At 36.0% G+C, this 27,930-nt stretch overlaps 1 protein-coding gene across 1 annotated transcript; it reads right to left on the bottom strand.

The window, feature by feature from the left end:
* ANXA5 (annexin A5) lies at positions 1-27,233 on the bottom strand. Its single transcript, XM_034401409.3, has 13 exons — positions 25,687-27,233; positions 25,233-25,283; positions 16,601-16,685; positions 13,769-13,863; positions 12,783-12,896; positions 8,780-8,870; positions 8,446-8,525; positions 7,780-7,836; positions 4,701-4,794; positions 4,342-4,437; positions 2,558-2,616; positions 1,459-1,581; positions 1-835 (listed from the first exon to the last, which is right to left on the bottom strand). The coding sequence occupies exons 2-13, from the start codon at positions 25,239-25,241 to the stop codon at positions 776-778; spliced, it is 963 nt and encodes a 320-aa protein (XP_034257300.2). The 5' UTR covers positions 25,242-25,283; positions 25,687-27,233; the 3' UTR covers positions 1-775.
* Between the last annotated feature and the right edge of the window lie 697 nt (positions 27,234-27,930).

Raw genomic sequence — 27,930 nt, 5'->3', positions numbered from 1 at the left:
TAGATTATAAACATTTTTAATTGTACCAAAATCACATTACATGAGGACAGTTAATGCATAGCTCACTATTTTAAATCTATTAGCAGAAATGTTCTTTACAATGAGTAAAAAGTGCAAGATATATTGTGCAAGTTTATCTAAGAGGAAATTTGGTTTTGTTTCTTGGAATGTATTTTACTTCCACTTTTGCTGAAATGGAGGGATGTTCCTAGATAGCCAACTATGAACACTATATTCTCAAAAGGATATGATATTATAGCTTTTCCTCTTCTGTGAAGAAAACAGTCAGAAACAGCAGTGGAAAACTCTGGGTAAGTTCCTCCAGGAAAACAGTGTCATCTGGGCCCACTGTGAAACTTTAGTAAGCACTAATTGCATAATAAAAGCTTTGCCTACAAGCACCCCTGATTTCGGGCTTCTGATTTCAAAAATAAAAACACATTTATTTAAAGGCACTTTTGTCAATTTTTTTTTCAATAAGGAATGTACACATGAAATATTGGGTCCAAATTTGTTCCATTGATTTTAAATTTCAATTATGTAAAATAAATGCATGAAGCAACATAACTTTCCTGGTAAGGAAAATAATCCTACGTAAGCAAGCCAGTGCAAGAAGAAGCATCATAATATGTGACTAACAACAGTACACTGCTTCTGGCATAAAAAGGCCAGCATGGATACAAACAAGACTGCAGATCTATGTAAATGCCATATAACTGGGAAAAGGCACAAGGCATGATTTGAGATTCTGTCCTCTGTGTTATTGTAGACTTCACTAGTCTTCTCCTCCACACAGCAGCAGAAGCGCATTTCTGTAGTCACCAGATGTATCTTTCTATAAAGGATCAACCAACAATGAGTCCATATATTTTCAAAAAAGGACCATTTTTCTAGTATTGCTATTTGTATGACTATTCTCTAATCATATGATGTACACATTCTATTAAAGTATTTTTGTTCATCAGAAATCTACAGCTGCAAAACCAACACTATCTACAAATACTACTAGTAGTAAATGGTATGTACTAACAAAAAAAAGTTTAAATATGCTGTTACCCTTGATATAATGCCTACACAAGAATGAGTATTTAGGTAGGCTAAGGAGGAATGATCAGGTATGTCAGATTCAAGGTCACTCTCAGCTATAGAAGCTAATTAGGTGATTTGGGAGCAATCATTATCTCAGCCCTAAATGCCAGAGAGTTGTGGTGGGTATAAATCTTGAGCTCCTAGAAGAAGAGTGGGACATACATTTTACATATAAATAAATAAAATATATAATAAAACAAACTATGATTAAAATTCTTCTCTTTTTATTACTGTAATCTAAGCAGAAACAACTCAAAGCTTGGCAGACTGTAATACATACAGAGTCTTTAAGAAAATTATCACATGAAGCAGCAGTATTTTCTGTAACAAATAATGTGAATTAATAATCATGGTTAAGATAAAATTTACCTGAATTACATGGTGCAAACTTTTTGCAAAATCCCTTCTGAATGCCTGCCTGATATCAAGTAGATCTTTTTCACTCCTTGAAACCATAATTCTGATCAATGTTTCATCATCAGTGCCTGCTCCCTAGTAAAACAAAGTTAAGTAATCAATTAAGGGCACTGGACAGTAATTCTACCCAATTCTTTCCACTGGAGCCACTGAGACAGAATGTCTTATTCAACAAACCACAGTTAAAACTAAACGATGACTTAGCATGATATATGAAATTTTTGCAACCTAAGAGGAACAATTCATTTTTTAGCTTTTATTGCTTTAATAACAAAAGTTCTTAAACTGTTGGACCCAATGACCCTTTTTCCCAGCTTTGAATACTGTCATTACCCTCAAAAAAAGCCAGACTCTGTCAGTGTTATAGTAAGGACAATCCTAAATTGGATTCTCAACTTGCTAAGAAAGCAATTACAAATTGGTCCATTAGCTTCACTCTATGCACAAGTCAGAGTCTCCTAAACCACAAGATGAATGGCAAATAAATTTGATAAATAAAAAATATATACATTAGTCCCTTGGAGAAAATTACCTGTAGTTTTAGAACCCCTGCTGTAATGCAACTTCAATGCGGGTAAAATAAAAATTGACCAAACAAAAAGACCAACAAAACTAAAAAAATGATTACTTCTACATAGAAATTGCTGCAAATTTTTAAGCAATATATTGAAAATGGATTATATAATGAACAACTCACATCAGATCAACTAATAATTACCACTCAATACTCAAATGTACATTTCAAATACTATATTGTATACGTTACAAACACCAAGAGAGCTGAAAAATCCATAAAATGAAATGTTTTCCTCATTTTGTTTTATTATCTCCTTTTCAAGTATCTCCAAGAGTAAATTGAGGCTGAAATCCTACAGATGTGTTCTTAAAATATAAAATTCATTGAATCCAATCAGCCTTATTTCTGAATAAATATACATGGAATAACAAGCAAAAATATTTGCGTGCAAGAAAGTAGATATTGTCAGTGCGAGATTGTTTAAATAGTAGCGCTTAAAGATGTTGACTTTATTTAAAAATGATAAATACTTACTTTCATTGCATAAAAGAGACATTCAGCAAAATAGGCAGGAACACTTCGGACACACTTCACTAGAAGAAAAACAATCTATTTGAATCACAAAATATTTTAACATTACTTTATCAGAAGACATACAGCTATATAAATGGCATTTATTCTCCTAAACACAGCAAAGTAGTTTTCAAGTATTTACAATAAATTATTTGATCCACAATTTCTATCACACATTATTACCTATTTAAACTGGGAATTTAACAGAAACAACCCTTGACAATTCTCTGATCAGAACTTTAGTGCAATCTTTGACACTGGATTTGCCTAAAGAAGACACAGGTTAGTTCTTCATTTAACTGAAGGGTTTATGAGTAACTTTAAGCCAGTTGTTCTCTTAATCCAACCCTCCTTATAGTAGAGGAATTGTACCATCAATACTTTGTACTATTGGGAAGTTTAATATAAACGGATTTCCAACTCATAGCAGGTACAAACCAGTTAAATGCGTTTTTGGGAGTTAAGAAATACCAATTTAATAGAATGCTACATTCTGACTTACTTAGCATTCTTCATCTTCATTTTTGGCATGTTGCTATACTTTCAAATTACTTCTCTTCCCTTCCCCTTGTCCCCGTCCTCTCTTGTTCAGCATCCCAGGTCTGAAGAGATTAGACTTAGACTAACTTTGTTGTCATTTTAAATGTACACTAGTTGGCATACATTAAAATGAAATTTTGTTGCATACTGCTCTCAAAGGGTCACCACCTCCAGTATACACTACATAAACTTGAGAAAAAAATATGCATATACCCACATATATTATATGACACAGAGAAACAACAGTCTAGTTCAGATGTATACATGTACATGGCAAAAAAAAAAAAAAGAGGAGACCCAGCAGAGCTACCTGCAACATGCATAGCAACATGGTTCTCACCAACCCACAGCCTCTCAGGGAACTTGTCCTTTTACATGGGCCAGCCAGCTAAGAACTTCCAAAGTTCCTGGCTAATATGGCCATGTCACTACCCTCCTCCATTGACTGGCTAACTGGTGACCAAGCAGAAACTTCACAATTAAAGGGACTTTTTCTGAGCAGAAATGGTGACACTGCTTAGGAGTCATCAACTACCTGGGGGGAATTAGCTGTGCTTTGGAGCATATTTGTCCCAAAACATATTTGGAGCACACACAGCCATATGCCACTAATCATGCTACTACTGCTTAGGTGACTATGGGTGGTACCTGCTCCTTGTATGGTATTTATTTATTTATTTATTTATTGGTTTGATTTATATGCCACCTTTTTCCGGAGACTCAGGGCGGCTTACAATGTGTTAAGCAATAGCCTTTATACTTTTGTATATACCTGCTTAGTAGGGCTTTCGCCCCCCCCCCCCAAGCGGTGTTCTTTTTTATACAAAGTCAGCTTATGACCATCAATTTTACAGCTGCTCAGCCCAGTGCCTCTTGGGCTTGCAATAAGAGGCTTTAAACCATATCTATAACTTACAGAGCAATAGAACTGATGTCTATAGTGCAGATACTCAGTCCAAAGACTCTATAACTTGTCTGAAGGTCTTCCAGATTGGGCAACTTCGGAGTATGTCAGCAATCCATAAACCACCCAGCCTGGAAGTCCTTTGGTCAGAGTTGCAGGAAAAAACTGACAGGAAACTTCTCCTACAACACTGTCCTGAAGTGATTTGAGCCCAGCCACTTAGTTAATAGAATCTATCTAACACAGCCCTAGTATACAGTATACAAGTTTAAGATTAATCAAGAATAGGACTATACATTACCAATTGCCAGAAGCAGCTTTTCAAGTGGACCAGATGTTTCACGATCAATTGTTTCTTCAATTTGAAAACCAGAAATAGTCATGTATTTGTCAAAAACTGAAAGAATAAAAGAGAAGTAAAAGTAGTATCTACATTTTAATTATTACATATTACTTACTTTTAGCTTCTTCAAACAAGTTTATAAAACACACATCTAAACTCATACACATTCCTCAACATATGGGCAGGACAATTAAAGTCAACTACAAAAGGAGAAAATTTAAATATACAAAAATAACATTCTAGCTTAGTGTGTATCTATCTATTTATTAAAGTCGTTATTAAAAATACCCATCACTACTCTTCTTAGTACTACTCACCCTTCCTTAAGTGAGATATACTTCGAGTTCCCAAAATGGTGATAAATTTTTCTTCATCTGTTCCCCATTTCAGTTCCCCAGCTCTAAACAGCTCCTGTTAGAATAAAAAGAAAGTTCATTGTTATTAATGAAAAGAAATAGTAAGATTTTTCTGCGTTCTACATAAAACCAAGGGTCATAAAGACAACACTTATCTTAGATAAGGGTCCAATATTAGATTATGAGTTTACCAGAGGACTTTTGCACAATCCTTAACACAACTAGTATTTTTGCATTCATTCTTTTGGCCACTTCAATATGATTCCCAATCACAGTCTTCCCAATACTGCTGCTCTCCAAATGTGAGGGCCTTCAACTCCAATCTCATTCAACCAATCTCAGTAAGAACCATTTTTGTCCTTTCTAATTTTCTCATGAGACAACAGCTTCACATTGTGGAATGCAGATGATGCATCATGTGACGCTTCATGATAATAATTCAAATAAAATGATTTTATATACATACATACATATATATATATATATATATATATATATATATACATATACATATACATATACATATACATATACATATACATATACATATACATATATATATATATATATATATATATATATATATATATATATATATGCATGCATGCAAGTTTTGGTGTATTCGGGTCTTTTCCCATGTAAGATTGAGAGTATCTTGGCGATGTTTCGACGAGGTCCCACTCGTCATCTTCAGGCTGGTGCCTTCGGCTTCGTGCCTGTGCGAGCAAAGCTCGCCGAAGGCACCAGCCTGAAGATGACAAGTGGGACCTCGTCGAAACGTCGCCAAGATACTCTCAATCTTACATGGGAAAAGACCCGAATACACCAAAACTTGCATACCTCTACCCGTGAAAATCTACGAAAACATATACACACACACACACACACACACACAAACGTATACATATACATACATACATATGTGTGTATGTGTATGTGTATGTATGTATGTATGTATGTATGTATGTATGTACTTCTCTCTAGCCAGGTTCTTCCTACGTAAACCAAGATTTTTATGCAGTCCTAGTTCAGTGAAATCCCAATCCACTAGTTTCTAGGCTTTTTTTCAGCAGCCAGCAAGCTCCCTGCTGCCCATTGGGAGACTAAGGAGACTAAGATAGATCTATTTCAGACTTATAAGCCCTAATCAATTAGCCATACCTTCATCCCATGTATCCTCCCTGTAAAAAAAAAAAAAAAAAAAAAGCCTAGAAACTAGTGGATTGGGATTTCACTGAACTAGGGCTGCATAAAAATCTTGGTTTACATAGGAAGAACCTGGCTGAGAGAAATACACATAAAGATCTACGAAAAGGAAAGGAAAGGAAAGGAAAGGAAAGGAAAGGAAAGGAAAGGAAAGGAAAGGAAAGGAAAGGAAAGGAAAGGAAAGGAAAGGAAAGGAAAGGAAAGGAAAGGAAAGGAAAGGAAAGATATATATATATTACACAAAGAAGATATTCATGTACAATTTTTTAGCTGGCACAATACTAACATCTGTATCAAACAAGGCATCGAAAGTACAGAACAAACAATGTGCGAAGGCAAGAGCAACATATAGGTGGCCAATGTTGTCTTCTTTTTTCTGTGGGAGCATACATTTCTCAACCACCTAAAACTTAAATATCTGTTGACAGAAAACACTATCCTATGAAGAAACAGTTAAATTGCTATAATTAACTGTAAAGCTTATCTGATTTAAGAAGAAATATGAAATTCTATGAGCAACAAAATTATTGGTTGCTACCACTCCTTTTTCGCAATTGTAAACCAAATATTAACAGAACAATGGAAAACATTATTCACTGGAATCTTTTGCTTCCCTAAGATTCCTGGAACACTGTATATGCTCTGAATTAAAATTACTTCGAAATAATCTTAGGCAAGTAGTTTAGCACTCCTTCTTTTAAATCCTTCATACACTCTGAGTAATATTAATTATATGTCATACATCAAAATCAACCAGTACAATACAGTACCATCGTCTCCATCTGGTGGTTTCCCATATATATTTGACTTCCAACTCCTACAATCTCAAGCCCTTAATACTGACAATTATATAATACTGATATACCAAGTTATAAAAAAAAAAAAGTGAGACACTCGTATTTAGCAGAACCTCTCTGCAAATAAAGCAAGCCTGAACATTCCTTCTCCTTTTCCTATTTCATATAAAGATATCAACTGGAGTTACAGGTTAAAAAGTAACTAGTTTTGCTGAGTAGATGCCAGCCCCAGGTAGTTACTTAGACTTCAAGAAATTGGACCTCCAAGTCTATAACAATATGGTAATGGTTGGGTAGTTGTCTCCTGTTCAAGTACTTTTAATTATGGCTGATTCAGCTCGCCTTTTTATGATCAATTAAGGTCAGTTAGGTGCTGCCACTTACTTAGATAACAATTTATAGATTTCAGTAAAAAAAATAATGTATCCTGTGCAGATCTCCAGGGCAGCATTTCAAACTGATGTCTTTTGGAGACATGAAAATGCAAAACATATCCCTTATTTCCAATTTTTAAAAGGGGATGTAAAGTATAAACTATTTAAGCTCTTATTACCAACTTTTTCATTTTTCCAGCATACCATGTTCCAGAGATATTTTGAGGAATGGAGTCAAGTGTCTCAATTTTTAATGTTTCTAAAACTAAATGTCTGCTGTCTCAAAAACCTACTTGCAGACACACATAAACATTCAAACTAGAAATAATTTACCTCAGATAGTTTGAGAATGGAACCATACAATTCAAGGAGACACTGGGATCTAGCACTGATTCCAAAAAGTGATTCATTTATTTACTTCTTTATTGTGTATATATACTTATTTAATATTCACTTATTTATAATGCAGTAATTATACAATTGTACAAAATAGCTAGAATTCCTGGCTTCTTTACAATAGACATTTAACTGAAAAAATTGCCTGTATTTTTCCATACTAGAATCAAGCTTGTTCAATCACTTGAGATCTCTTACTTTCTAATGTCCTGATGGTGCCATTTTAGATATGTTTTGGTGAAACAGAAAGAGCGAATCTTTACCTACCTGAGCATCTTGCTCAATTAGACTTTCTTTAATTTGGCCATCAGGGTCTCTGTTAGCCTAAATGGAGTACAAAAAAAAGATCTATGACTCTGTGAATCAAGACTATAATTAGATAATATTTAAAAATCAGTGGTTATTATGTCATGGTCAAGTATATATGGATTCTTTCTTTTTTCTTTCTCTTCCTTCCTTCCTTCCTTCTCTTCCCTTTCTTCTTTCTTTCTTAGTTTATGTTCTGTACATAGCCCAAGTGATTCCTGTACAATATTGGATACTAACCTGAATAAACTATGGCAAAGTGCCCTAAACTACTAGTGCTATTAAAAATGCAGCCACAACTAGAAGATATGTATCCAAAAGGACAGAAAGATGGAAGTCAACTCAAGAGATAAAAAACAAAAATATCAACACATCCATGGTATTACTTTTGTCATAATTTGGAAAAGAAAGATACATCAGGTTAGTTATCTTGCAGCTCCAGAGAGGCATGTGACTTCCAAACCATCTCTATCCATTCACCTACCCTTCCTTTCTTCTTCCTCAACAAAGCCCCCTAGCCTGCAGTATGTTTCCAAAGTCCAGTCCCAAATATCCAAGGAACACAAGTTAATATAAGAGCAGGTCAATTTCTGACCCATTTATCTGATTTCAATCTTAGGAGCTTACTTGTAGAAGAACTACCAACATTCGCTGATAGAAGCCAGAAGTATCTGATGTGATATGATCTTCTAAATCGGCTTCATATTCTGGAAAGAAAATCAAATACCATATGCATTATTAAACAAAATTTGAAGTTAAAAATAAAAACATTCCAGTTGTTAAGAGTTATACATGACTAAATGTTTCCTTTATTCAAAGGCCATTCATTTTAAATTTCAGAATGGCATAAGCAGTTATCCCTGCATAGAACATATTGTATTGAGAAAATTGGCTAAAAGATCTAAGCCTCTACAAATTCTCCACCCCAGAAACATGCCACACTCCCACACCCAAAAGTTACCTTCCTGATAAACGTGCTTTATATTCCTGATTTCAGCAGGTGTCCGAGATGCAAGAATTTCAGTCAAGACTTGTTCATCAGTTCCTGCCCCCTGAAATCAATGCAATGAGTTCATGAAATCGTATCATTTTTCTTAGTACAGTATTAACAACCAAATTGATTTACAGTTCTTTCTACAATTCTGCTTTTATGCTGCCATACCAAATCAAAAAATTTACTTTACAACCAAAATGTAAAGAAATACTAGCATAACTCCAATATGTTTGAAATAAATCCATAACGTTCAAGAATGCTTATTTCTTAGTTCAAGAATGCCTAACCATATGATCCATAAGGGTGGGGGAACCGACATAAATAGATTCCAAATGATTCATACAGGAAATGTGGCAAGGCTTACTGCTGAAATTTGAATTTCTGTTAGTCCTTTTGTCCAACAGATTTTTCTGAGCAGTTTTTTTAGTTCAGAAAAGTTCAGATTGCCTTTCTTTCCTTTATATCTTGTTCTAAGGTATTCCAAGCGTCTAGGTATGCAATGAGACAGCAAATATTTCACCTCAGATGCAGAGGTTACTATGTCCTTAAGCCCATTTTTCATTCACTTTCTATATGTACGTCTCCTGCCAACTCTTGGAGTGAATAAGAGAAAAATTAAAAACTTTTGGCAGTAGTAGAATTTTGTTACTATTGTTTATTTGTTAAATTATAAATTAACAACTGTTTAATAAAAATGGACTTTTGTTGTTATAATTAACAAATCTGTCTGCCAGGATTGCTTTTTGAACATTTGAACATTAATTGTCATATTTTTTCAGCAAGTAGTAAAACCATCTTATGTTTAATGAAGGAAACTGTATTATTTGATCTTGTTTGGTATTCCAGTCTGCATAAAACCTATAAAAATGTATACACAGATAGAATGCAAAGAGCTATATTCAGATTAGAACTATATAAAGGATTTATTCTTAAACTATGCAGATTTCTTTCTTCTAGCATCTGGCCTTCCTAAACCATTCTTAATAATTACATTAATATATTTCCATCTTCCTGCGTTTAGTTAATTGTAACTTACTTAACTGCCAATACATTTAGTTGCATCTTTGTTCTAGTACTCATATACATACAAGGAATTCCTGTGAAAGGAATATATTTTTGGGATCAGCTTTTTCTCTGACAAGTTAGTTTTGCTCTACAACTATATAGGCAATTTCATGAAGGGCAACCAACAGCAATTTATTTTCCTGCTCTGGAAATTTTGGAGTGAAATATAAATCTCTACCATATATTGGAAACACTTCTGCGTAGAATAAGTATTTTTGTAAAATTTATAGGAATGTTTCATAACTGGCAGTTGATACAATAATGGTTATAGAAGTGGGTACAACTAGAGTAAAGAGATCAGGTAGCTGTTTTACACAACTAACAGGAAAAAAAAACTATATTCACATGGTCACTATCCTTCTATTTCATTCACTTTGGAAATAACAGGTCAGTGATATAGCCTTATTTTGGATCCAGCTGTAACCAAGTAATAGTGTAGTAACTAGAAGATACAAGTAGTCCTCAACTTATAGCCACAAAGGGGACCAGGAAAATTCATTGTTAAGTAGTGCAGTCATTAAGTGGGATATCATATGACCATGACTTGTGATACTTCCTGCTGGATTCCCCATTGACTTTTCAGGTCAGAAGCCATTTGGGAAGGTCATAAAAGAAAATCCTATGACCGAGAGGATGGTATGACAGTTTAATATCATAAGTCACTTTTTTAGTGCCATCATAATTACTAATGGTTGCTAAACATTTCAATCTTGGTTTATTTGGTAATATTAATGAGAAATGGCTGGTTTCAATAACATGCAGCATACAAAAACAAAAACACCCAATACTTAAAAATTCATATTATACAAAGCGGGATTCATTTTAACTGTGGTTGATGAACAAGGGACACTGGCTGGGTTCACATATCACACTAAGGAGAATCAAAGGCGACATTACAGCATAGCACAATTTAGAAACTTGGAAAAAATGGCTAAACTTTCCAGTGTGATCTAAGGGTTCTGGAGTATCAACGGGGTTGCCAAGGGATCATATAAAACCCATTGGTTCGAAGTCACCCACTATAGCCTTGGAAATTACTTTCAGAGAATGGGATTCCAAACAAGATCTTTACCACAGCATGTAGATAGGTTGGTAAAGGAAAAAATGGCCCCTCTTCAGGTATCCAGATAACTACCATTTCTCACCCTGTCAGGATCCCATAAATGCACCTACACTTCCAAAGAGATGGATAATAGTCATGAGCTCTCCAGATGGAAACTTCCTGACAAATGTCTAGTTCTAGTTCCTGAAGTGGAAAAGAAAAAAACTAGTGCAATTAAATGGCCCGGGACAAATAGTCAATGGCTGCTTGTTCTAAACTTCAAAAGCTAAAGAGATCTAGTCACTCAGCAATCAATATGAAATTAACAGTACATTTTTAATCATTAACACAGAGTGACTGCCATAAAATTCCTTTCCAAAGTTCCCAGCTGCTTCTGTGGGAGAGAAGAGGAAGACAAATCACCTGATTTCCCAACCTACTTCTCTTCTTTCTTGTGTCCAACACCTTCTTGATGTTGTCACTTGAATAAAATCCTAAGTGTTAGGGTTTTTTTCCACTGATTCAGTAAGTTAAACTGTATCTATCTTTCTTCAAATATTAGCATTAAAAATCAATATTTGGCTGCAATACTACATACCACGAAATTACCTACTATCACAAGGTTCCATGGAATACTTTGGAATTGAATGACAGCAGAAAACTGTCAACAAAAATATTGTTATCCATGACTTGCATATTACAGAACTTGCATATTCAGTTGAATTAACCAAATAGAAGTTTCTTGCTATTATGAGCCTTTAATAATTGGGACTGCAGCAAAATGTTTCAGCATGAAATGATTTTGTTCAGGTGTGCTTATTCACCATTTAATTCCACTTTTATCATCTTTTTTTTCACCAACCATCAAATAGCAACTATCTAATGAGCATCTACCCTCTTAAGAAATTGGGGACGGCAGTGTTTCTTCTATTTGTGAATTTATTCCTCTGAATGGGTAGCATCAATACTGCTGATTCATTCATTCTACATTTATACACTTACATTCTTGGTCAATTCCTTATCACACACTTTACTTTTGTTACTGGGATTATTCAAAATCCCAGGTCATTATGTTTTGTTTAACAAAATATAATTTACAGCAATATGTAAATATAGTCCATGTGTCTGATCCTCCCTTCCAAAGATACTTTTTTCCATTCAGTTTCTATTTACTGTTTTTTTTCTTTTTTTCTTTCTCTTTTTTTTTCTTTTCTTTTTTTTTTTTTTGTCAATTCTCTGGGCACTGACCAACTGTCATTCTTTTCCAAAATCTTCTTTCCCTTTTCAATTTCATGGGTCCTACTAATCTGTCTGTCTCTCTCTCACACACACACGCACACACACAGTTGCCATTTTAATTCAGTAAGCAGAAACATTCAAAATATCCTTCAAAATATCAAACGATGGCAAAAAAAGAATAAAAGTTGGCTATTATCTTCAAATACAGTTTGCCTTTTTCTGTAAGCATTTAACCGATTCCTATCCTGGACACAGATTTCCTCTGCCCTTTCTTTACTTCTTTCTAAACAGTGTATTTAATTAATACAAAACAGTTGTAAGCAACTGCTTAAAAACCACCCAATAGATGCAAAGCAACATAAACTGAAATTCAAACATCAATGTAACTTAAAAGGTGCATTGTTATCTGAACATTATATTATCCATAGTTTTATAACAACACTCTTATTCAAGCCCACAGGTAATGCTAAAATCTGTTGATTTGAAAATATATTTTATTACAATGAAAACTAACACTATAACCAAACAGATCAATTGTCATAACTGTTAACATCAGAATTAAAAGGAAAGAATCCATTCTAAATAAACAAACTTTTTAATTTAAAGTTGTGCCATTCATTTTACCTTAATGGCATGTTTTAGTGCATGTGCATCATAAATCCGTTCAGGTCTCATCAGGGAAACCATGAGCGTCTCCAGTTTGCCTGTAAGTTCCGATTTAAGGTCATCGGTTAAATCCTAAATGACAGAATGAAGAATGAGTAATTAATGAGAAATGCATAACAATACTATCTTTCAGTTCTAGTTATTGCATCTAGAACTTGCCTTATTAATATTCCATATAAATGGAGATGTGTGTGTGTACACACACACACACACACACACACACACACACAGTTTCTCCAAAAAGATGACCAACCTTGAAAAGGCCTATCACGTTTTTGAGCACATGAGATCAAATTAAGCCCCACTCACAAAATTAGCCCTAATTAAGACCCCACCCACCCCGGGGTGCAGGGGGTGCGACGTGGCACACAGGTAAAAAATAAACTAGGGTGGGGATGGGGGGTGGAGCTGCCCTAATTACCAGGCCTCACAGACTCCACCTGCCTTGTTTTATTCTGCGGCTGCTTCTTCTTTGGATCCAGAGCTCTGTTATCGGCTGCAGATGCCTTCCACCAGGCATCTGAATGCAAAATGGAGATAAGAGCGATGCGTGCGAGTGGTGGCAAACGGCCACAGAAGTGGACCAGCAGCGGGCTCCTGCTTGGCAGGACTGTTGGTGCCACTACCACAAGGTGAGTCAATGATTAGAACCCTCCAAAAAGAAGGCCTAGCCGTTTTTTCAGTGGTCAAAAGAAAGTAAGACCCGGCCTTCTTTTTGGAGAAACACGGTTTATATACATATATATGTATCAATACTATCTTTCAGTTCTAGTTATTGCATCTAGAACTTGCCTTATTAATATTCCATATAAATGCATGGAGGTATGTGTATGTGTACACAGAAATGAAAAGTAAGAAAAATAAACAAGTAATAACCAGCCAACCAAAAACAATAACCATCGTGAAATATCTATAATATGAAAAAGAACAAATAGAATCCTTACCCGGCCAAAAAGAGTTTTAAATTGTACTGCAATTTCCTGGCGTTGAGCATTGGTTCTGCCCGTTAGAATCTTCAAAATTGGATCTTCATCAGTTCCTTAAATTATGCAAGTTAAATAAAATCATTCATTGAAAGAACAGCAATAGTTTATGAATGAATGTAAACGAACACATTAGGTATGTCCATATAGTTCTATTCTTGAAATAATCTTTCACTTGGAAAACTCTATATTAATGTAAAGGTAGTCTTTACTTCTTAAGTGACCACAACTGGGATCAGCAACTCAGTCATTAAGGAAAGCACTCACTAAGTAAAACATTGTGATTTTACAATTATTTCAGCTTTCCTTTGCTTTACATCCCTGTGAAGGCCATAAATGCAAGGACTGGTCTCAAAGCTACCTTTTTGTCACCGCTGTACCTGTGAGTCAGTTACTGCTTTTCAAATTCACTGCCTGAGCATCTTTTAAAAGAAAAAAAAAGCAAAAACTAGCAGTAGAATTTAAAGTAATTCTGAGTGACACCACATAATTAGGTAGCCAATTGGATTTAATTATGTGACAACTTTCACAACAGAAGGCATGTGTATGTACCCTCATTCAAAAACAAAAAATAAAAAACAAAACTATGAACAAGATTGCACAGCTAACTGTATTTGAATAAGCAAGCACTACTGATTAGCAAAAACTTTCATAGAAGTGTTTCCTCCACATTTCAACACGCCGTTTGCCTCCATATTTTTTGGAGACTAAGCCAATATACGTGGTGGAATCTAGACTGAACTAGACTGAAGGAAGTGTTAAGAGGGGGCTGAGCTTGGAGTTCTTGCACTGCAGGAAGTGGCACAGGTCTGACCTCCCCTAGAGTCCTTAAAAGCCTTATCCGACCATTACCAAAGAAATGCAGTCAATCTGGCAAGATTTCTTGCAACATATGTGACTAGTGATAAAGCTTCTTTTGGAGACTGTCCCCAAGTGATTCTGGATGCTTGAGCCTGACAGTATAAATCAACAAGTTTGAATAAACCATCTATTTCCTATTCACTATCTGGCCTTCAGAATTTGTTTTGTATTAATAAAAGTTAAGATAAAGTTAAATCAATATTTCTTTTGTATGACTAAAAGTTAAGATAAAGATAATGAGACAGTCATTAACTTTTCAGGAACTCCAGTTTTTAAAAAAAACTTAAACACTGAAACAACAATTCTATTGTCTTGAAAAAGATTCTACATAAGCTTTTTTCAAAAGGCAACTGTGTTTTCTTGGGTTTTTTTCTTTGAAAATATTTCACTTCTCATCCAAGAAGCTTCTTCAGTTCTTTGGGGGAAAAACTTTTGGGACAGCCATGACCTGAATGATTAAGAATCCCCATAGACATTCTACATAGTACAATTGAAATAATGTTGAAATGTAAAGGTTAATAGTTACATATACAACTACAGATTAATATTAACATATACTATAGTTACATATACTATCCAACCTGGGTAGTATAGCCAAGGAGCCCTGGTGACACAGGGGAATGCAGTATTGCAGGCTCTGCCCACAGCCTGACATTTGATCCTGACGGGGCTCAAAGTTGACTCAACCTTCCATCCTTTTGAGGTCAGTAAAATGCAGAGCCAGATTGCTGAGGGCAATATGCTGTCATTGTAAATTGCCCAGAGAGTGCTGTAAAGCACTATGGAATCTAATTACTATTCATATATGTAAACTTTTAGGCAGCGCCATTTAATAATTCAGAAAAAATAGAACATGTTCAAAGAGCAACAGTGGCAACAAGACAGTGGTGAAATCTAAAAAAATTTACTACCGGTTCTATGGTGTGGCTTGGTGGGCGTGCCTTGGTAGGCGTGGCAGGAGAAGGATACTGCAAAATCTCCATTCCCTCCCCACTCCAGGGGAAGGATATTGCAAAATCCCCATTTTATTCCCCACTCCAGGGGAAGGATATTGCAAAATCTCCATTCCCACCCCACTCTGGGGCCAGCAGGAGGTGGTATTCGCTGGTTCTCCAAACTACTCAAAATTTCCACTACTGGTTCTCTGAACTGCTCAAAATTTCTGCTACCAGTTCTCCAGAACCTGTCAGAACCTACTGGATTTCACCCCTGCATAAGGGGACTATGAAGAGATACTGAAGAAACTGGCAATGATTTAATTTGGATTCTTATACTATATAAGGATTTGTTTCAATGGCCTAAATGGTCCCTTCCCATTCTAATGACTGTTTTCTCAATGTGTCATCCTGGGCGGCTCAAGGTTGACTCAGCTCTCCATCCATCCGAAGGTCGGTAAAATGAGGAGCCAGATTGTTGGGGACAATATGCTGACCCTGTAAACCACTTAGAGAGGGCTGTAAAGCACTATGAAGCGGTATATAAGTCTAAGTACTATTGCTATTAATGTCTGCTTACGCAAATACCAATGAAAATAATGCCAAGCCAAAGCATAAAGAGAACTTGGTGACCATACTGATATATTTCTAATCCTGCCAGTAGACCATTTTAAGGTCTATTTTCAATTTTATCTCACATCCAATCAGAATCCTGTAAAGAGAAATAATCCTACATCCTTGAACATTATTTTACTCTGTCTGTCTGTCTAATGTTCACACTGCAGCAGGAAGCCAACTCTATTTCTGAACATTCCCTGAACTAATTAGTTCCTGAGCCTAGTTCATTAGGAAGCCTACACAATGAAGAGTCTCTGCTACTGAAATTTGAGCCCAAATGCACGGTAGACAGGAAGGAGAGGGATGAGAGTTCACACTCCTTTTCACACAATAGTAACTGTATATAGTTTCAATGGGGCATTATTTTGCTTCTGCTTACCCAATCCTTTCATTGCCTTGCGAAGAGCTTCAGCATCAGCTCTGGCATCAAATCCAGAGAAGTCTTTTACAGTACCTCTTGTATACTAGAAGGAAAATAAAATTATGTTCATGCAGCATCCTTTTAGTGACCTGTATTACAAAACTGATAATCAAGAAACATGAGTTGGAAAATCTAAATATTGATCCCTTAGAAAATAATCTGCTGTAAATCTAATAGTAATTAATCTATATGATCTGGCACAATTTGCAAATTTGTGCCAGGACTAAAACACTGAGAGCAAAGCTTTCTTAAATGGTAAAAGCTTGAACTCAAATATTACAAATCAGATCTTGAGCAATACAGTAGAATTTGAAGGTTTAGGAATCTGATCTGTAACAATCCCTTAGGAAGGCATTTGTGGTCTCTTCTGTGTAACAAAATGATGTGTTGTTATGTAGGTGTTTAGGGACTCTGTTACAGACAAGAAAGAAGAAAAGAACATTTTCACAGTTTACTGATAAAACAGGTGTTGAAAATTAAAAATAATTTTCCCAGAAAGCTAATAATAAGAAACTAGTTTAACAATAGCTTCCTGGCAGCTCTTTCATAGCACAATTATATTAAAAATAATTGATATTCTGTGATTAATTTATATAGGAGCTATATGGAAAACAATTGTAAAGAGTTTACCCTTTGAAAAAAACTTTGATATGAATAAAATCAGCTACTACAATTCTGATATATAATTTATAATCTGTCTAACCTGTATGTGTAAAACACAATCCTCTATATGCAACCAGTCAGTTAATAATTCTGACAAATAGTTGCAACAATTCTAAAGAGTGTCAGGTTGGACAAACTATTTTGATATGTGGCATAATTAACAATTAACATACAGGAATCATGAAACAAGAACATATTCTTAGACCTCCATTTTCTCAGTTGTTCATCTGAATCAGTAATAAACAACCCACAATACTCCAAATGCTGAACTTAAATTCCCAGCAGCCCCATTAAGCATGCCCAATCATAAGTGTTGCTGGGACAACATGTTCCACAACATGTTTAAGTAGAACAGGATTCTCGCCTTAGCCTTAATTATTCTAGATCCCACTTTGTTACAGAAAAGTGGTAGCATAAAATTGCAATTTTTCAGTCTAAGAAGGAACATTTTCAATATTAATACATTTCACTGTATAGGGCCAACTGCTTCCTCATTCTTAACTTCTCAGAAACTAGCTACATTCTTTATTTCCGGAAAGCAAACTCTGCTATCGTTTGTTCAATTATTAAACATTCACATATTAAGTCCATAATATTGTTAAAAATTAGCAAAAGGGACTGGCATAGAAAACCAGCAAAATTTAGTGAAAAGAAAATGTATAACTGCCATGTGAACATTAGTCATTTGTAATTTGGCAACAAATATATGTCTTTTGAATCCTGAAATGAATCACCATCTCCTAATGGGATAGCTATCTTGACAAACTAAAATAACCATGCCGATAGTTCTTAGGCAAGTGGAATAAATGACTAACCCTCCTCCCTTTTAGGCTGAAGAGGTACAGTGTGAAGATTCATTCCAGCAGTTAGCCAGCAGTTCTTACTCTCTCTCCAGCTCTTAAATTGGGGGATTGCTGACAAGTGTTTGGTTGCAAAGATGGAAGCTCCCAAGAGACCTCCTTTGCTAATTAGTTAGCTGCCAGGCACTTCACAAGAAAGGCATGTATTATTTATTTGGCCAATCAGAAACTAGGTATGCTTTCCTCCCAATTCCCTATAATGTCCAACCCAGATAATCTCTGACTGGAAATCTTCTACTGGAAAGGCAGTCAGGGACCTACTTTTCTGGTGGTGGTAGGAAAACTATGCTTGTCCTAATTAACAAGGCCAACCAATAACCCAAGGAAACTAGCTATTTTGGCCAATTTATTCAGTTATATTATGAATGAAAGCAAAAACTTATATAACTTGAGTGCATATTCTAGAGGTTCAAGATGGAAAAGAAAACATGGAATCTTATCTCCTATTATTTTCATCCCTACACTTTATTGAAACACAAGGGCTAGCAAATTCCAACAAAGTATTTTAAAACAGGTCCATGCATACATGGAAATACAAGTAATTCCATGCAAAGAACTATCTGAGACCCTAGTCTTGCAAGTCACTAAATGACTAGGATTTTGTTGTGTAAATACAAAATGGAACCAGTTTGGTGTAATGGTTAAGGTGCTTAGGCATGAAAACCAGCAAGGGGACTTTGGGCCAGTCACTGTAAACCCAACTCACCTCACAGGGTTGTTGTTAATGGGAAACTAGGAAGAAGGAATATTATCTATGTTCACTGCCTTGAGATACAGTAAAATAATAAAGGCAAAATAAAGAAGTCTTAAAAATATACACTAAAGAAAAGAAACAATGGAATTAATTAACTTTTAGATCTTTGCAAGAATAACCAAGTTTTTCAGGGTTGAATACCGGTCACTGTATCTATGTTTCTATTAACCAGCCACTAATCCAATGAATACTACTTGAAGCTGCCAAAAGAGATTTCAGATCAAACTATTTGTCTCTACTCAGGGAGTAGGGAGCAAGGGGAAATGCATGGAGGAAATGATAAGCCAAGACTCTCATCTCCAAACTAGAGCCCCTCTAACTGCATTCTACAATTTCTACCACCTATGGCTAGCATGACTGCCAATGCTTGCTGTAGATGATAGCTAACAAAATGAAAGCATTTGGAAGATAATGCTGGCCAAGAGTCAAAGAAAATAATGCTGGTCACTGGGTAATGCAAAGAAAACAAAAGATTAAATTAGGGCAGGACACTCTAGTGTAATTTACTAATGTTTGTTTTACTTTTAAATGAAAGTTCATTGTTGTAAACCAAAGTTAAAGCAGGTGAAATAACTTGTTTTCCTTCCTTTATTCCCATGTTATTTGGAACTCATGGGGGGAAATTATGTTTCAATATATAGCTTCTACATAGTTGAAAGAAGAAGAAGCTGAAAAATATTTAGAAGATAACATCAGGATGACCAAAGACCCATACACCCATTCCCACTCCCCTTTTCATTAATCAACCTTGTGGGATTGGATTTTATCTTGATTAAAAACATAAGTCTTTCATGAAAGAGAGAGAGAAAGGATTAAATCACTGCCTAGATTCTCCTATCCTCTGCTTTGTGCTGACCTTGAGGGAGGAAGGCATCCATAGTTAACGTACTATGCTACCTAAGAAGCTTCTAAAATGAAAGCCCCAGAAAGGAGGGTTTTTTCTTTCAATCATATAGTCTATCCATGATTAGAGATGCTATCTCTTATGTAAAATCTACTTTCACTCTATAAATCATAGAATCTGACATCACTAACCAAATGGGGTCTCCAGACACTTGCAACTTTAGAGACTTTCAAATTCTAATGCTTAGTATTTAAAAAAATTATTACATGCATGAGTTCAGAATAATTGTTACCTATATTTAAATGTATTTCATTGTAAATGAAAGCAATTCAAAACTCTATCATGTTCTGGACTTAATTCTTTTTATCTTATCCTTTGCATGCTTCTCAAAAGCCATGTGCATCCCTCAGCCCAGGAAAGAAGCTACATGCCTTAAGAAAACATTCTGAACACCTTTACTCATTTACTCATATCAGCCCCACAAATAAGTTGCCATATTTAGTGTAATTTAGCAATTTTATTTGGGAATTGGATATATTGCCACAGATAAGTCTGTGAAAAGACAGCTTTCATTATATTCTCTTCTCCATTAGCATTCAGATTAGACTCTAAAATTATTATTTCTATTTATTATGAACATTTAGCCTTGGGAGAACCTAATTCTACCAGCTTCAAACATTTACATTCAGGCAACCTACATATTTTCTACAATTATGACCAATCTTTTAGTTATTTTCTATTTAATCAGAAACAGCATTGGATCAATTTATTTAAATCAGGAGCCAGTTGGACAACCTTGTAGAGACCAAGTGTTACTGCTATTTAACTTTTGGGACAAGTGACAGAGGATCACAAAATAGATGGATTATATCACATATCTTGAGAGGCTAAATTGGGTAGGTTACTTAGTTTTAATTACAGCACAGCTATTTTGGATCATATATTTTTCTTCACTCAGAACGTCAGGAAACTGTAGAGCAGAGATCTTCAAACTTGGCAGCTTTAAGACTTGTGGACTTCAACTCCCAGAATTCTCCAGCCAGCTGAAGAATTCTGGGAGTTGAAGTCCACAAGTCTTAAAGCTGCCAAGTTTGAAGATCTCTGCTACAGAGTGTCAATTTAGACATCAACAAGTTAGGAAGGGGCTGCTGAAGCTGCAGAGTTCTGAGGCCTTAGACTGACCACATCCAATTTAAAGGGCCATGTCAAAAGCAGCATGTTCTTGCTTTTCTAGCTAATGTATTTTGAGAATCACCTAAGATTATAAATATATTGCTAAAACTAGATTATTTATATCTCCTTTGTAATTTTTTTTTTTTGAATGACATACACATGTTCCTATTTGCAGCTACTATGGAAACGGTATTGTTAGGAAAGGCAAGTGAAGGTTAAAAAGCTCCAGTTACAAATAAGCAGGTAAGTAATGTAGAGTGTAGAAGGGAAGTTATTCTAGACATCATGTTAGTAACATAAGACTAACTAAGCATATATCTTAACTGCAATTAAGACTGACAGATGACATTACCGGCATACTCATTTCTCATACCCCACATTTTATCTTTGATGGATTTCTTTGAATATTGGATCTCCAAAATAAACATAAGGTAGGAGATGCATGGAGACCCTCCACTTGATATTCTGTTCATTTCTTTGGGAAACTATTTTAGAACAGTTGGATTAGAAAAGAAGCTGAAGAAGCTTCTTGGATGAGAAGCAAAACGTCTTCAAAGAAAAACCAGAAAGCCCAGTTGCCTCTTGAAAAAGCACCTTTGGGAGAACCATGACCTGGATAACTGAGAATCTCCATAGATATTTGGATAAGAAAAAGAAGACTTTTCCGTCTCTCTCTCTCTCAGAAATCTCACTCTATTTCCTGGACTGCAAAGCAAAATGGAAGGAATCCTGTATCCTTCTCCCTTCATGAAGAAAAAATGGGCAGGAAATTTAAAAATGGACAGAAACAGCTCTTTGGTGTGTTTAATGGAAAAGCAGACTTTGAGGAAGCAATTCTAAACAGCAGGGTGTTTTTTTTTCAAAATCCTCCTAGTAACAACTAGAGGCAAAAGGCTACTTTCAAAAGTAGCCTTTTGTTTGTGGAACACCTCCATAATGTCTCATTTAATTTACGGCAGGCATTTTTAAATTTATGCACTATAAAAGGGAAGAAACATTTATAAATGTCAAAAACTAGTTGAAAGAGTGCAATTTTATTTTTCATTTCCATTAATATTCATTTAAAAAGTATTGCTGGAGGCAGAAAATGAAAAGTATGCACATTTGAATGTTTTAAAATATGAAATATTAAGATTCAGAACATAAATCTACAAAAATTAATGACTTATTGGATTTATCAAATTAAGTTCAAACATTTAAAAAATCATCAAAAGATATTATATCTTTCTTAAGGACTTCCAAAGGCTTTAATAATTAAAGCCCCATTTCTAGTTACAGTAAAAGCAAAACAACATAATAGCAATCCTACCAAAGTTAAACATATAAAACTAAGAAATTGAGTGTTTGCTAAACAAAGTTATTTTGGCTGGCTGCCTAGAATAATGATACAAAATTATAAAATGCAAGGGATCAAAGATTAAAAACAATTAGTCACTAGATCAGGAAGAGGAGAAAGGAGAAGAGGTTGTTTGACTTCTACTAAAATATACATTTAATTCAGAGCAACAGAAGAGTAGCTTTATCTCCTAACAATAACTATCACAACTATTTGTAGGTGATGTTTACACACAATGCTACTTTTAAAGAAATAAACTGATCTTAGATAATGCAAATAAAAATTAAACGGTATATAAATCCAAGTGTTATTGCTATCAGAGTGCCCCATACATTTAAATAAAAGGGGGGCAATCAATTGTTGACAAATCTCCTTCAAGAATTAGCAATAGGGAAGAACACAGACTGTGGTTTTATGGCACCAGCATCCCAGGACCAGTGCTGAGCTTCATATGGGGTTCTGCTGTATTTTCTTTCCAAAACAATATTACTTATCTAAACTTCCTACTTCAACCTATTAAATAACAGTCTTGAAACTACTATCAAGGTAGTTTCTATTTCTATTCCAATCCAACACTGAGTATTAGAAATCTAAGATCTGTATAAAGTGGATCAAGATTTCAGATAACTCTATTATAACTATTTGTTCCATTGTATCTACCGACAAGTTATCCCCTGTATGTTCTCACTGTCCAGCCCCTACTACAAGTAGTCCTCATTTAACAGTCGCTTAGCCACCATTCAAAGTTAAAGCGGATATGACTAGTTCTGGAGTTCGGACAGCCACAATTCCTCCACCACCTGTGGTCACATGAGCGCATTTTGGGCAACGTGGCAATCAGCTTGCATTTATGGCCATTCAAAGCATTCTGCAGTTACATGATCACAACTTCTGGTGTTTATTTTCACTTTCAAGCAAAAAACCCACTCATTGAAGGAAATTGATTCATTTAATGACCACAGTGTTCACTTAACAAAAACGGTCATAAAATCAGGCAAGATCACATGGTGACCCACTTAATGACCATTACAACTTACAACAGTAATTCTGGGCTCAATTACAGTCATAAGTTAAGGACTCCCTGTAGGTCTACTCCTTCACGTTGTCAGACATATCTGAAGAAAAAAAACCCATGCATTTAGCTTAGCAAGATGGCATCTTAATTAACAATGATAAAGCAATCATTGTTAATTAATCAGAGCAGCACAGGTGGGTTCCCCTTTAGAATTTTTATGTGACATACCAAGATTAGAAGGTAGTACTAGTAAAGGTGGAGTTATGCACAGTTATGCATTGATCCACTTCATATGCAGGCTTTATAATTTCAAATTATATTATGAATATTATTTATAATTATAATTTCTGAAAGTGTCTTCAGTGTATTTTGCAAATTCATAATCTAATTCCTACATTTTGCAAATACATAATTAATTCCCACATTCATACTCATAAGCATTTATTTCCAATAGCAGTTTCTATTCCCTCAATACAGCGACTGAACTTTTTATCAAATATAATTGGCAGATATTCTATATTGCCTCTAAAGCATCTATCAAAGTAGATTATATAATCTATTACAACTCATGATGAGACACAGAGAGCTATACTAATGCATTCGAAATATTTCTTTGTTATGTTAGTTTAAATCAGTTTCTTTTCTAGCCATTCAACATAATCTTATTTGCACACAATAAGTGTACAGAGGAACCACTTATAAACCTGTCTTCAATCTGGAACTCTCCATTGTGTTGAGCTATAGCTGCTAATGTCTACCCAACACAGGCCAAGTTACTTGATATGAATTCTAACAACTCTAGACCAAAACGTGGAGGCCATCAAGTTAAAGAAGATTCACATAGGGCCCAGGAAACATACAATCTGAAGTGAGCTATGACTGAACAATATCATCCCTGCCCTTAGAGAATTTACCATAACTCTTGTAAATTAAATGACATCTGGAACTTTGAGTCATACTATGAGTAATCTCAGTTCCTCACATGTCATCATTTTTGCAAACTTCAAGAAAACTCTGCAAACTAACTTCAGATTTACTCTGATTCAAAAATATTCAAAAAGGCTATTTGGCTTGAAAAAAAAGGATATAGAATACAGGCAGTCCAAAACCAAAATGCAAAACATACAAAAAGAATGAAAAGGAAATTCATTATTTAGCTATTTGTTGACCTTTTCATTGCTAAAAAGAAGACACACCAACTCACAGCAAAAAATTTGCAGTGCAAGAAAATTTTGGCTAAAAGAATGGAAAATGGAAAAAAGCATGACGTGGAATCATTTGAGCAGGATGAGCTCATCCTGTTCCCAACTTGACCTCTTTAAATATTTAGATGAATTTGCCCAGATCAAATCAGCATAGTGTTACAAGAAAAACAGAGAGGAAGAAACTGTCCTCCCACATCCCCAAAAGGGGGATTTCTTACTCCCAGTCGTTTATCTTCAGACTATCTGGCAAATTATAAGAAAACTAACTGGTTGACTAGGAATTCTGGGAGTTGTAGTCCCAGCACAGCTGGAGAGTATCACATTAGGAGAAACTAATATAAAAGTGCAGGGAGCAGAGTCACCAGAGTTGAGTCAGAACCTTAAGAATAACTTTTTTTACCCTTCACTTTTTTTTTTCTTCATAAAGCCAAAACGTTCGTTTGGCATGACAAGATAACTGGATTTAAAAAAAAACAAAAAAAAAAACTGTTTCACAGGAATTGCTTGGGAATTAAACGAACGACAGGCCGCCCTTCGGGACTTAGGGATCTCTATGGGGGAAAGTATCTCATTGTACAAATTCCCCCACCCCCCAAAAAAAGTGTGTTGCAAAATGGCGGTAGCTTTACGATTTATTAATACTTTCATCAAATCGATTGGCTTCTTTCAAAATTTCTTCAGCCCTCTTGGTAAGTTAGTTTTCAAATTGCACAGCGAGGAGAAAGCAAGGTAGGACTTACCTTTGCCATGGCTTCGGGGATCGTTTAGGTTTTTTAGGCGAAGAGCAAAAGCTGCGAAGAAAAAGAAGGGACAGAGGGTTAACCTTGCAGAGTTCAAAAGAAAGCGGCCAACAAGTACCGCTACCCAGGAAACGAGCAAATAAACCCGACCGCTTTCTTTGGTTTCCTCCGAGCAGCTATGGCTCCCCAATAGGCACCCCCTCCAAATCGGGGGGTCTCTTCTGAACCCCAACTTTCGGCCACCGGAAAACGCCCGAGCACTTTCTCCTGGGACGTTTCCAACGCCCTGTTGCTCCAAGCTGGGTTCAGCCGAGGCCTCAGATACAAAGACCGATACGCGGAGCAATTAAGAGCGCTCCGCAATGGCTTCCTCCGCTCGATCTTTCGCTACTTTCTCAGCCTCCGTTTTACCTCCCCACAATTTAGCTGCGCTCGGAAAGCAGCCGATACGCACCGTAGCCTTAGAATGAGGGGGCGAAGCTGCGAGATGCGGTCGCCTCTCGGGAAACAACGGAAATGGAGAGAGCCGGAGAAAGTGAGCGTCGCCCTCGAGGCCTGCCACACCCAGAGCTCGGATTCCCCCAGCGCTTCCCGGCTGGAGTCGATCGTGGTCTTCCTGCCTGGGGCCCCACCCCGGATTACTCTGCTACTCCTCGGCACGGCGGGCCCTGGGTGCGGTTGAGTGGCTCTTTCCTTTTCCTCCCGGCTTAAATTATTACGACAGTGAGGGACTGAATAATGCGTGAGAGGAAGTTCTTTCTGGATCATTATTGATCCTATGCGGAACGGTTGCTTTACACCCACACGAACGCACCGCTTGCTGAACTATTAAAATAACAAAGGGCAGTTGTAACAAAGGTAGTTGTAACTGTCCTGTGATAAAAGTCTCTATTCAGGGATCTCAATCGCCCAAACAGGCATTCTTTGTCTTATCGTGGTAAAAAATCATATCCTGACTGATGCATTCATCAGGCTACATCTATCTGACTGGATCCACACAATATTTTCAGATACAAATAATGAAACCTATTGGCAAAGCTGAGAATTCAAAGAGATGCACTTCCTAGTAAATGGGTATAAAAGAAGAAAGATCCGTGGACTGTATCTGGTATAAATAAACCAAAGGACTTACTTACGAGACCGCCTTCTGCCACCAATAGCCTCCCACCGGCCAGTACGCTCACACAGAGTGGGCCTCCTCAGGGTGCCGTCCGCCAGACAATGTCGGCTGGCGACCCCCAGGGGGAGAGCCTTCTCTGTGGCGGCGCCCACCCTCTGGAACAACCTCCCCCCAGAGATACGTACAATAACAGACCTCCGGATTTTTCGTCGGGCCCTGAAAACCTATTTATTTCAACTAGCTGGGCTGGCTTGAGTTAAATTTTAAATAGATTTTAAATTGGGTTGTTTTAATTTACGGCCAAAATATTTAATTATTTTAAACTGTTTTTAAATTTTGTATGTTCTGTTTTTTACTTTGGCTGTTCACCGCCCTGAGTCCTGTTTGGAGAAGGGCAGTATAGAAATGGAATGAAGGAAGGAAGGAAGGAAGGAAGGAAGGAAGGAAGGAAGGAAGAAAGAAAGAAAGAAAGAAAGAAAGAAAGAAAGAAAGAAAGAAAGAAAGAAAGAAAGAAAGAAAGAAAGAAAGAAAGAAAGAAAGAAAGAAAGGACTTGCCTATGCAAATATGTCCAAACAGGGCAAGCTGTTTCTTTGAACAGAGTCAGGCAGTTGCATTGAATTTTGACTATTTTAGTTATTAATCATAAATAACTAAAAATTATACTTTCACCAGGTTTGTGCAGAGTTAAATTTTCAGTCTGGTGGATCACAATTATTTTATAATCTCTAAAAATATGCAAACTGTTCCAAGTGATGGCCTCCATTTGTTCCATCCTCTTGAAGTTACCCATTAAGACCAAAGGTATTTTGAATTGTGTACTTTTTCTGCACCATTTCAGAAATGAAATTCATAAATAAGAAAAACAGATTTTATGTGTGCAAAAAAAAACCCTATCACCAGAAATATTCCCAAGTTTTTTAAATTGCCATTTTAAAAGAAAAATGATTGTAAGCCATGTAATAAAATTTAAGACAACAAAGAAGAACTAGCCTTAAGATTTTTAAAGATCATATAACCTTGGAATTCCTTTGTGAGCTTTCTGATAAGACAAAACAGAAAAATCCATGTGCTGCAGAAACTCAGATGAATTAACTTAAATACTCCTTAAATCTCTAAGATAGAACCAATGGAAGTTCCATATGACAGCTGAAGTTCTGTGCTGTTCCCAGCTACACTGGGAAAAAACTTTTAAAACATTCAGTCTAAATAAAGATATGTTGGCAAAGGGGCCAGGCTGGTGCTCAGGGCAGAGTGGAGACATTGCAGACCCTGATTAGTCCTTCGCCAGATTCTTGACCCGTCCCATCTATCTTAAACTGGTGTGAGTGTGTCTATCAGTGTTCCCCTTCTCCTTTTGGGGACTCTTATTTTCTTGTTACTCCCCATTCTTTTCCTGGTTTTCCAGATGCTTACACATCGCCATGGTTTCACAAGCCTTTCCCATCTTTTGTCCCTTAGCCCTTTCCTTCTTTTTTCCTTATATATGTATGTAAATGTATGTATATATTTTTCTTACCATTTCACACTATTTAAAGCAAATGTAATATAAGGACAAAGACTACATGATTTTGGAGGCA

The sequence above is a fragment of the Pantherophis guttatus genome, chromosome 8, assembly GCF_059756535.1.
Source record: "Pantherophis guttatus breed Tessera chromosome 8, ASM5975653v1, whole genome shotgun sequence".
Taxonomy (NCBI): domain Eukaryota; kingdom Metazoa; phylum Chordata; class Lepidosauria; order Squamata; family Colubridae; genus Pantherophis; species Pantherophis guttatus.
Note: the sequence above shows the minus strand (reverse complement) of the source record. Positions and strands in the feature narration are given on the sequence as shown.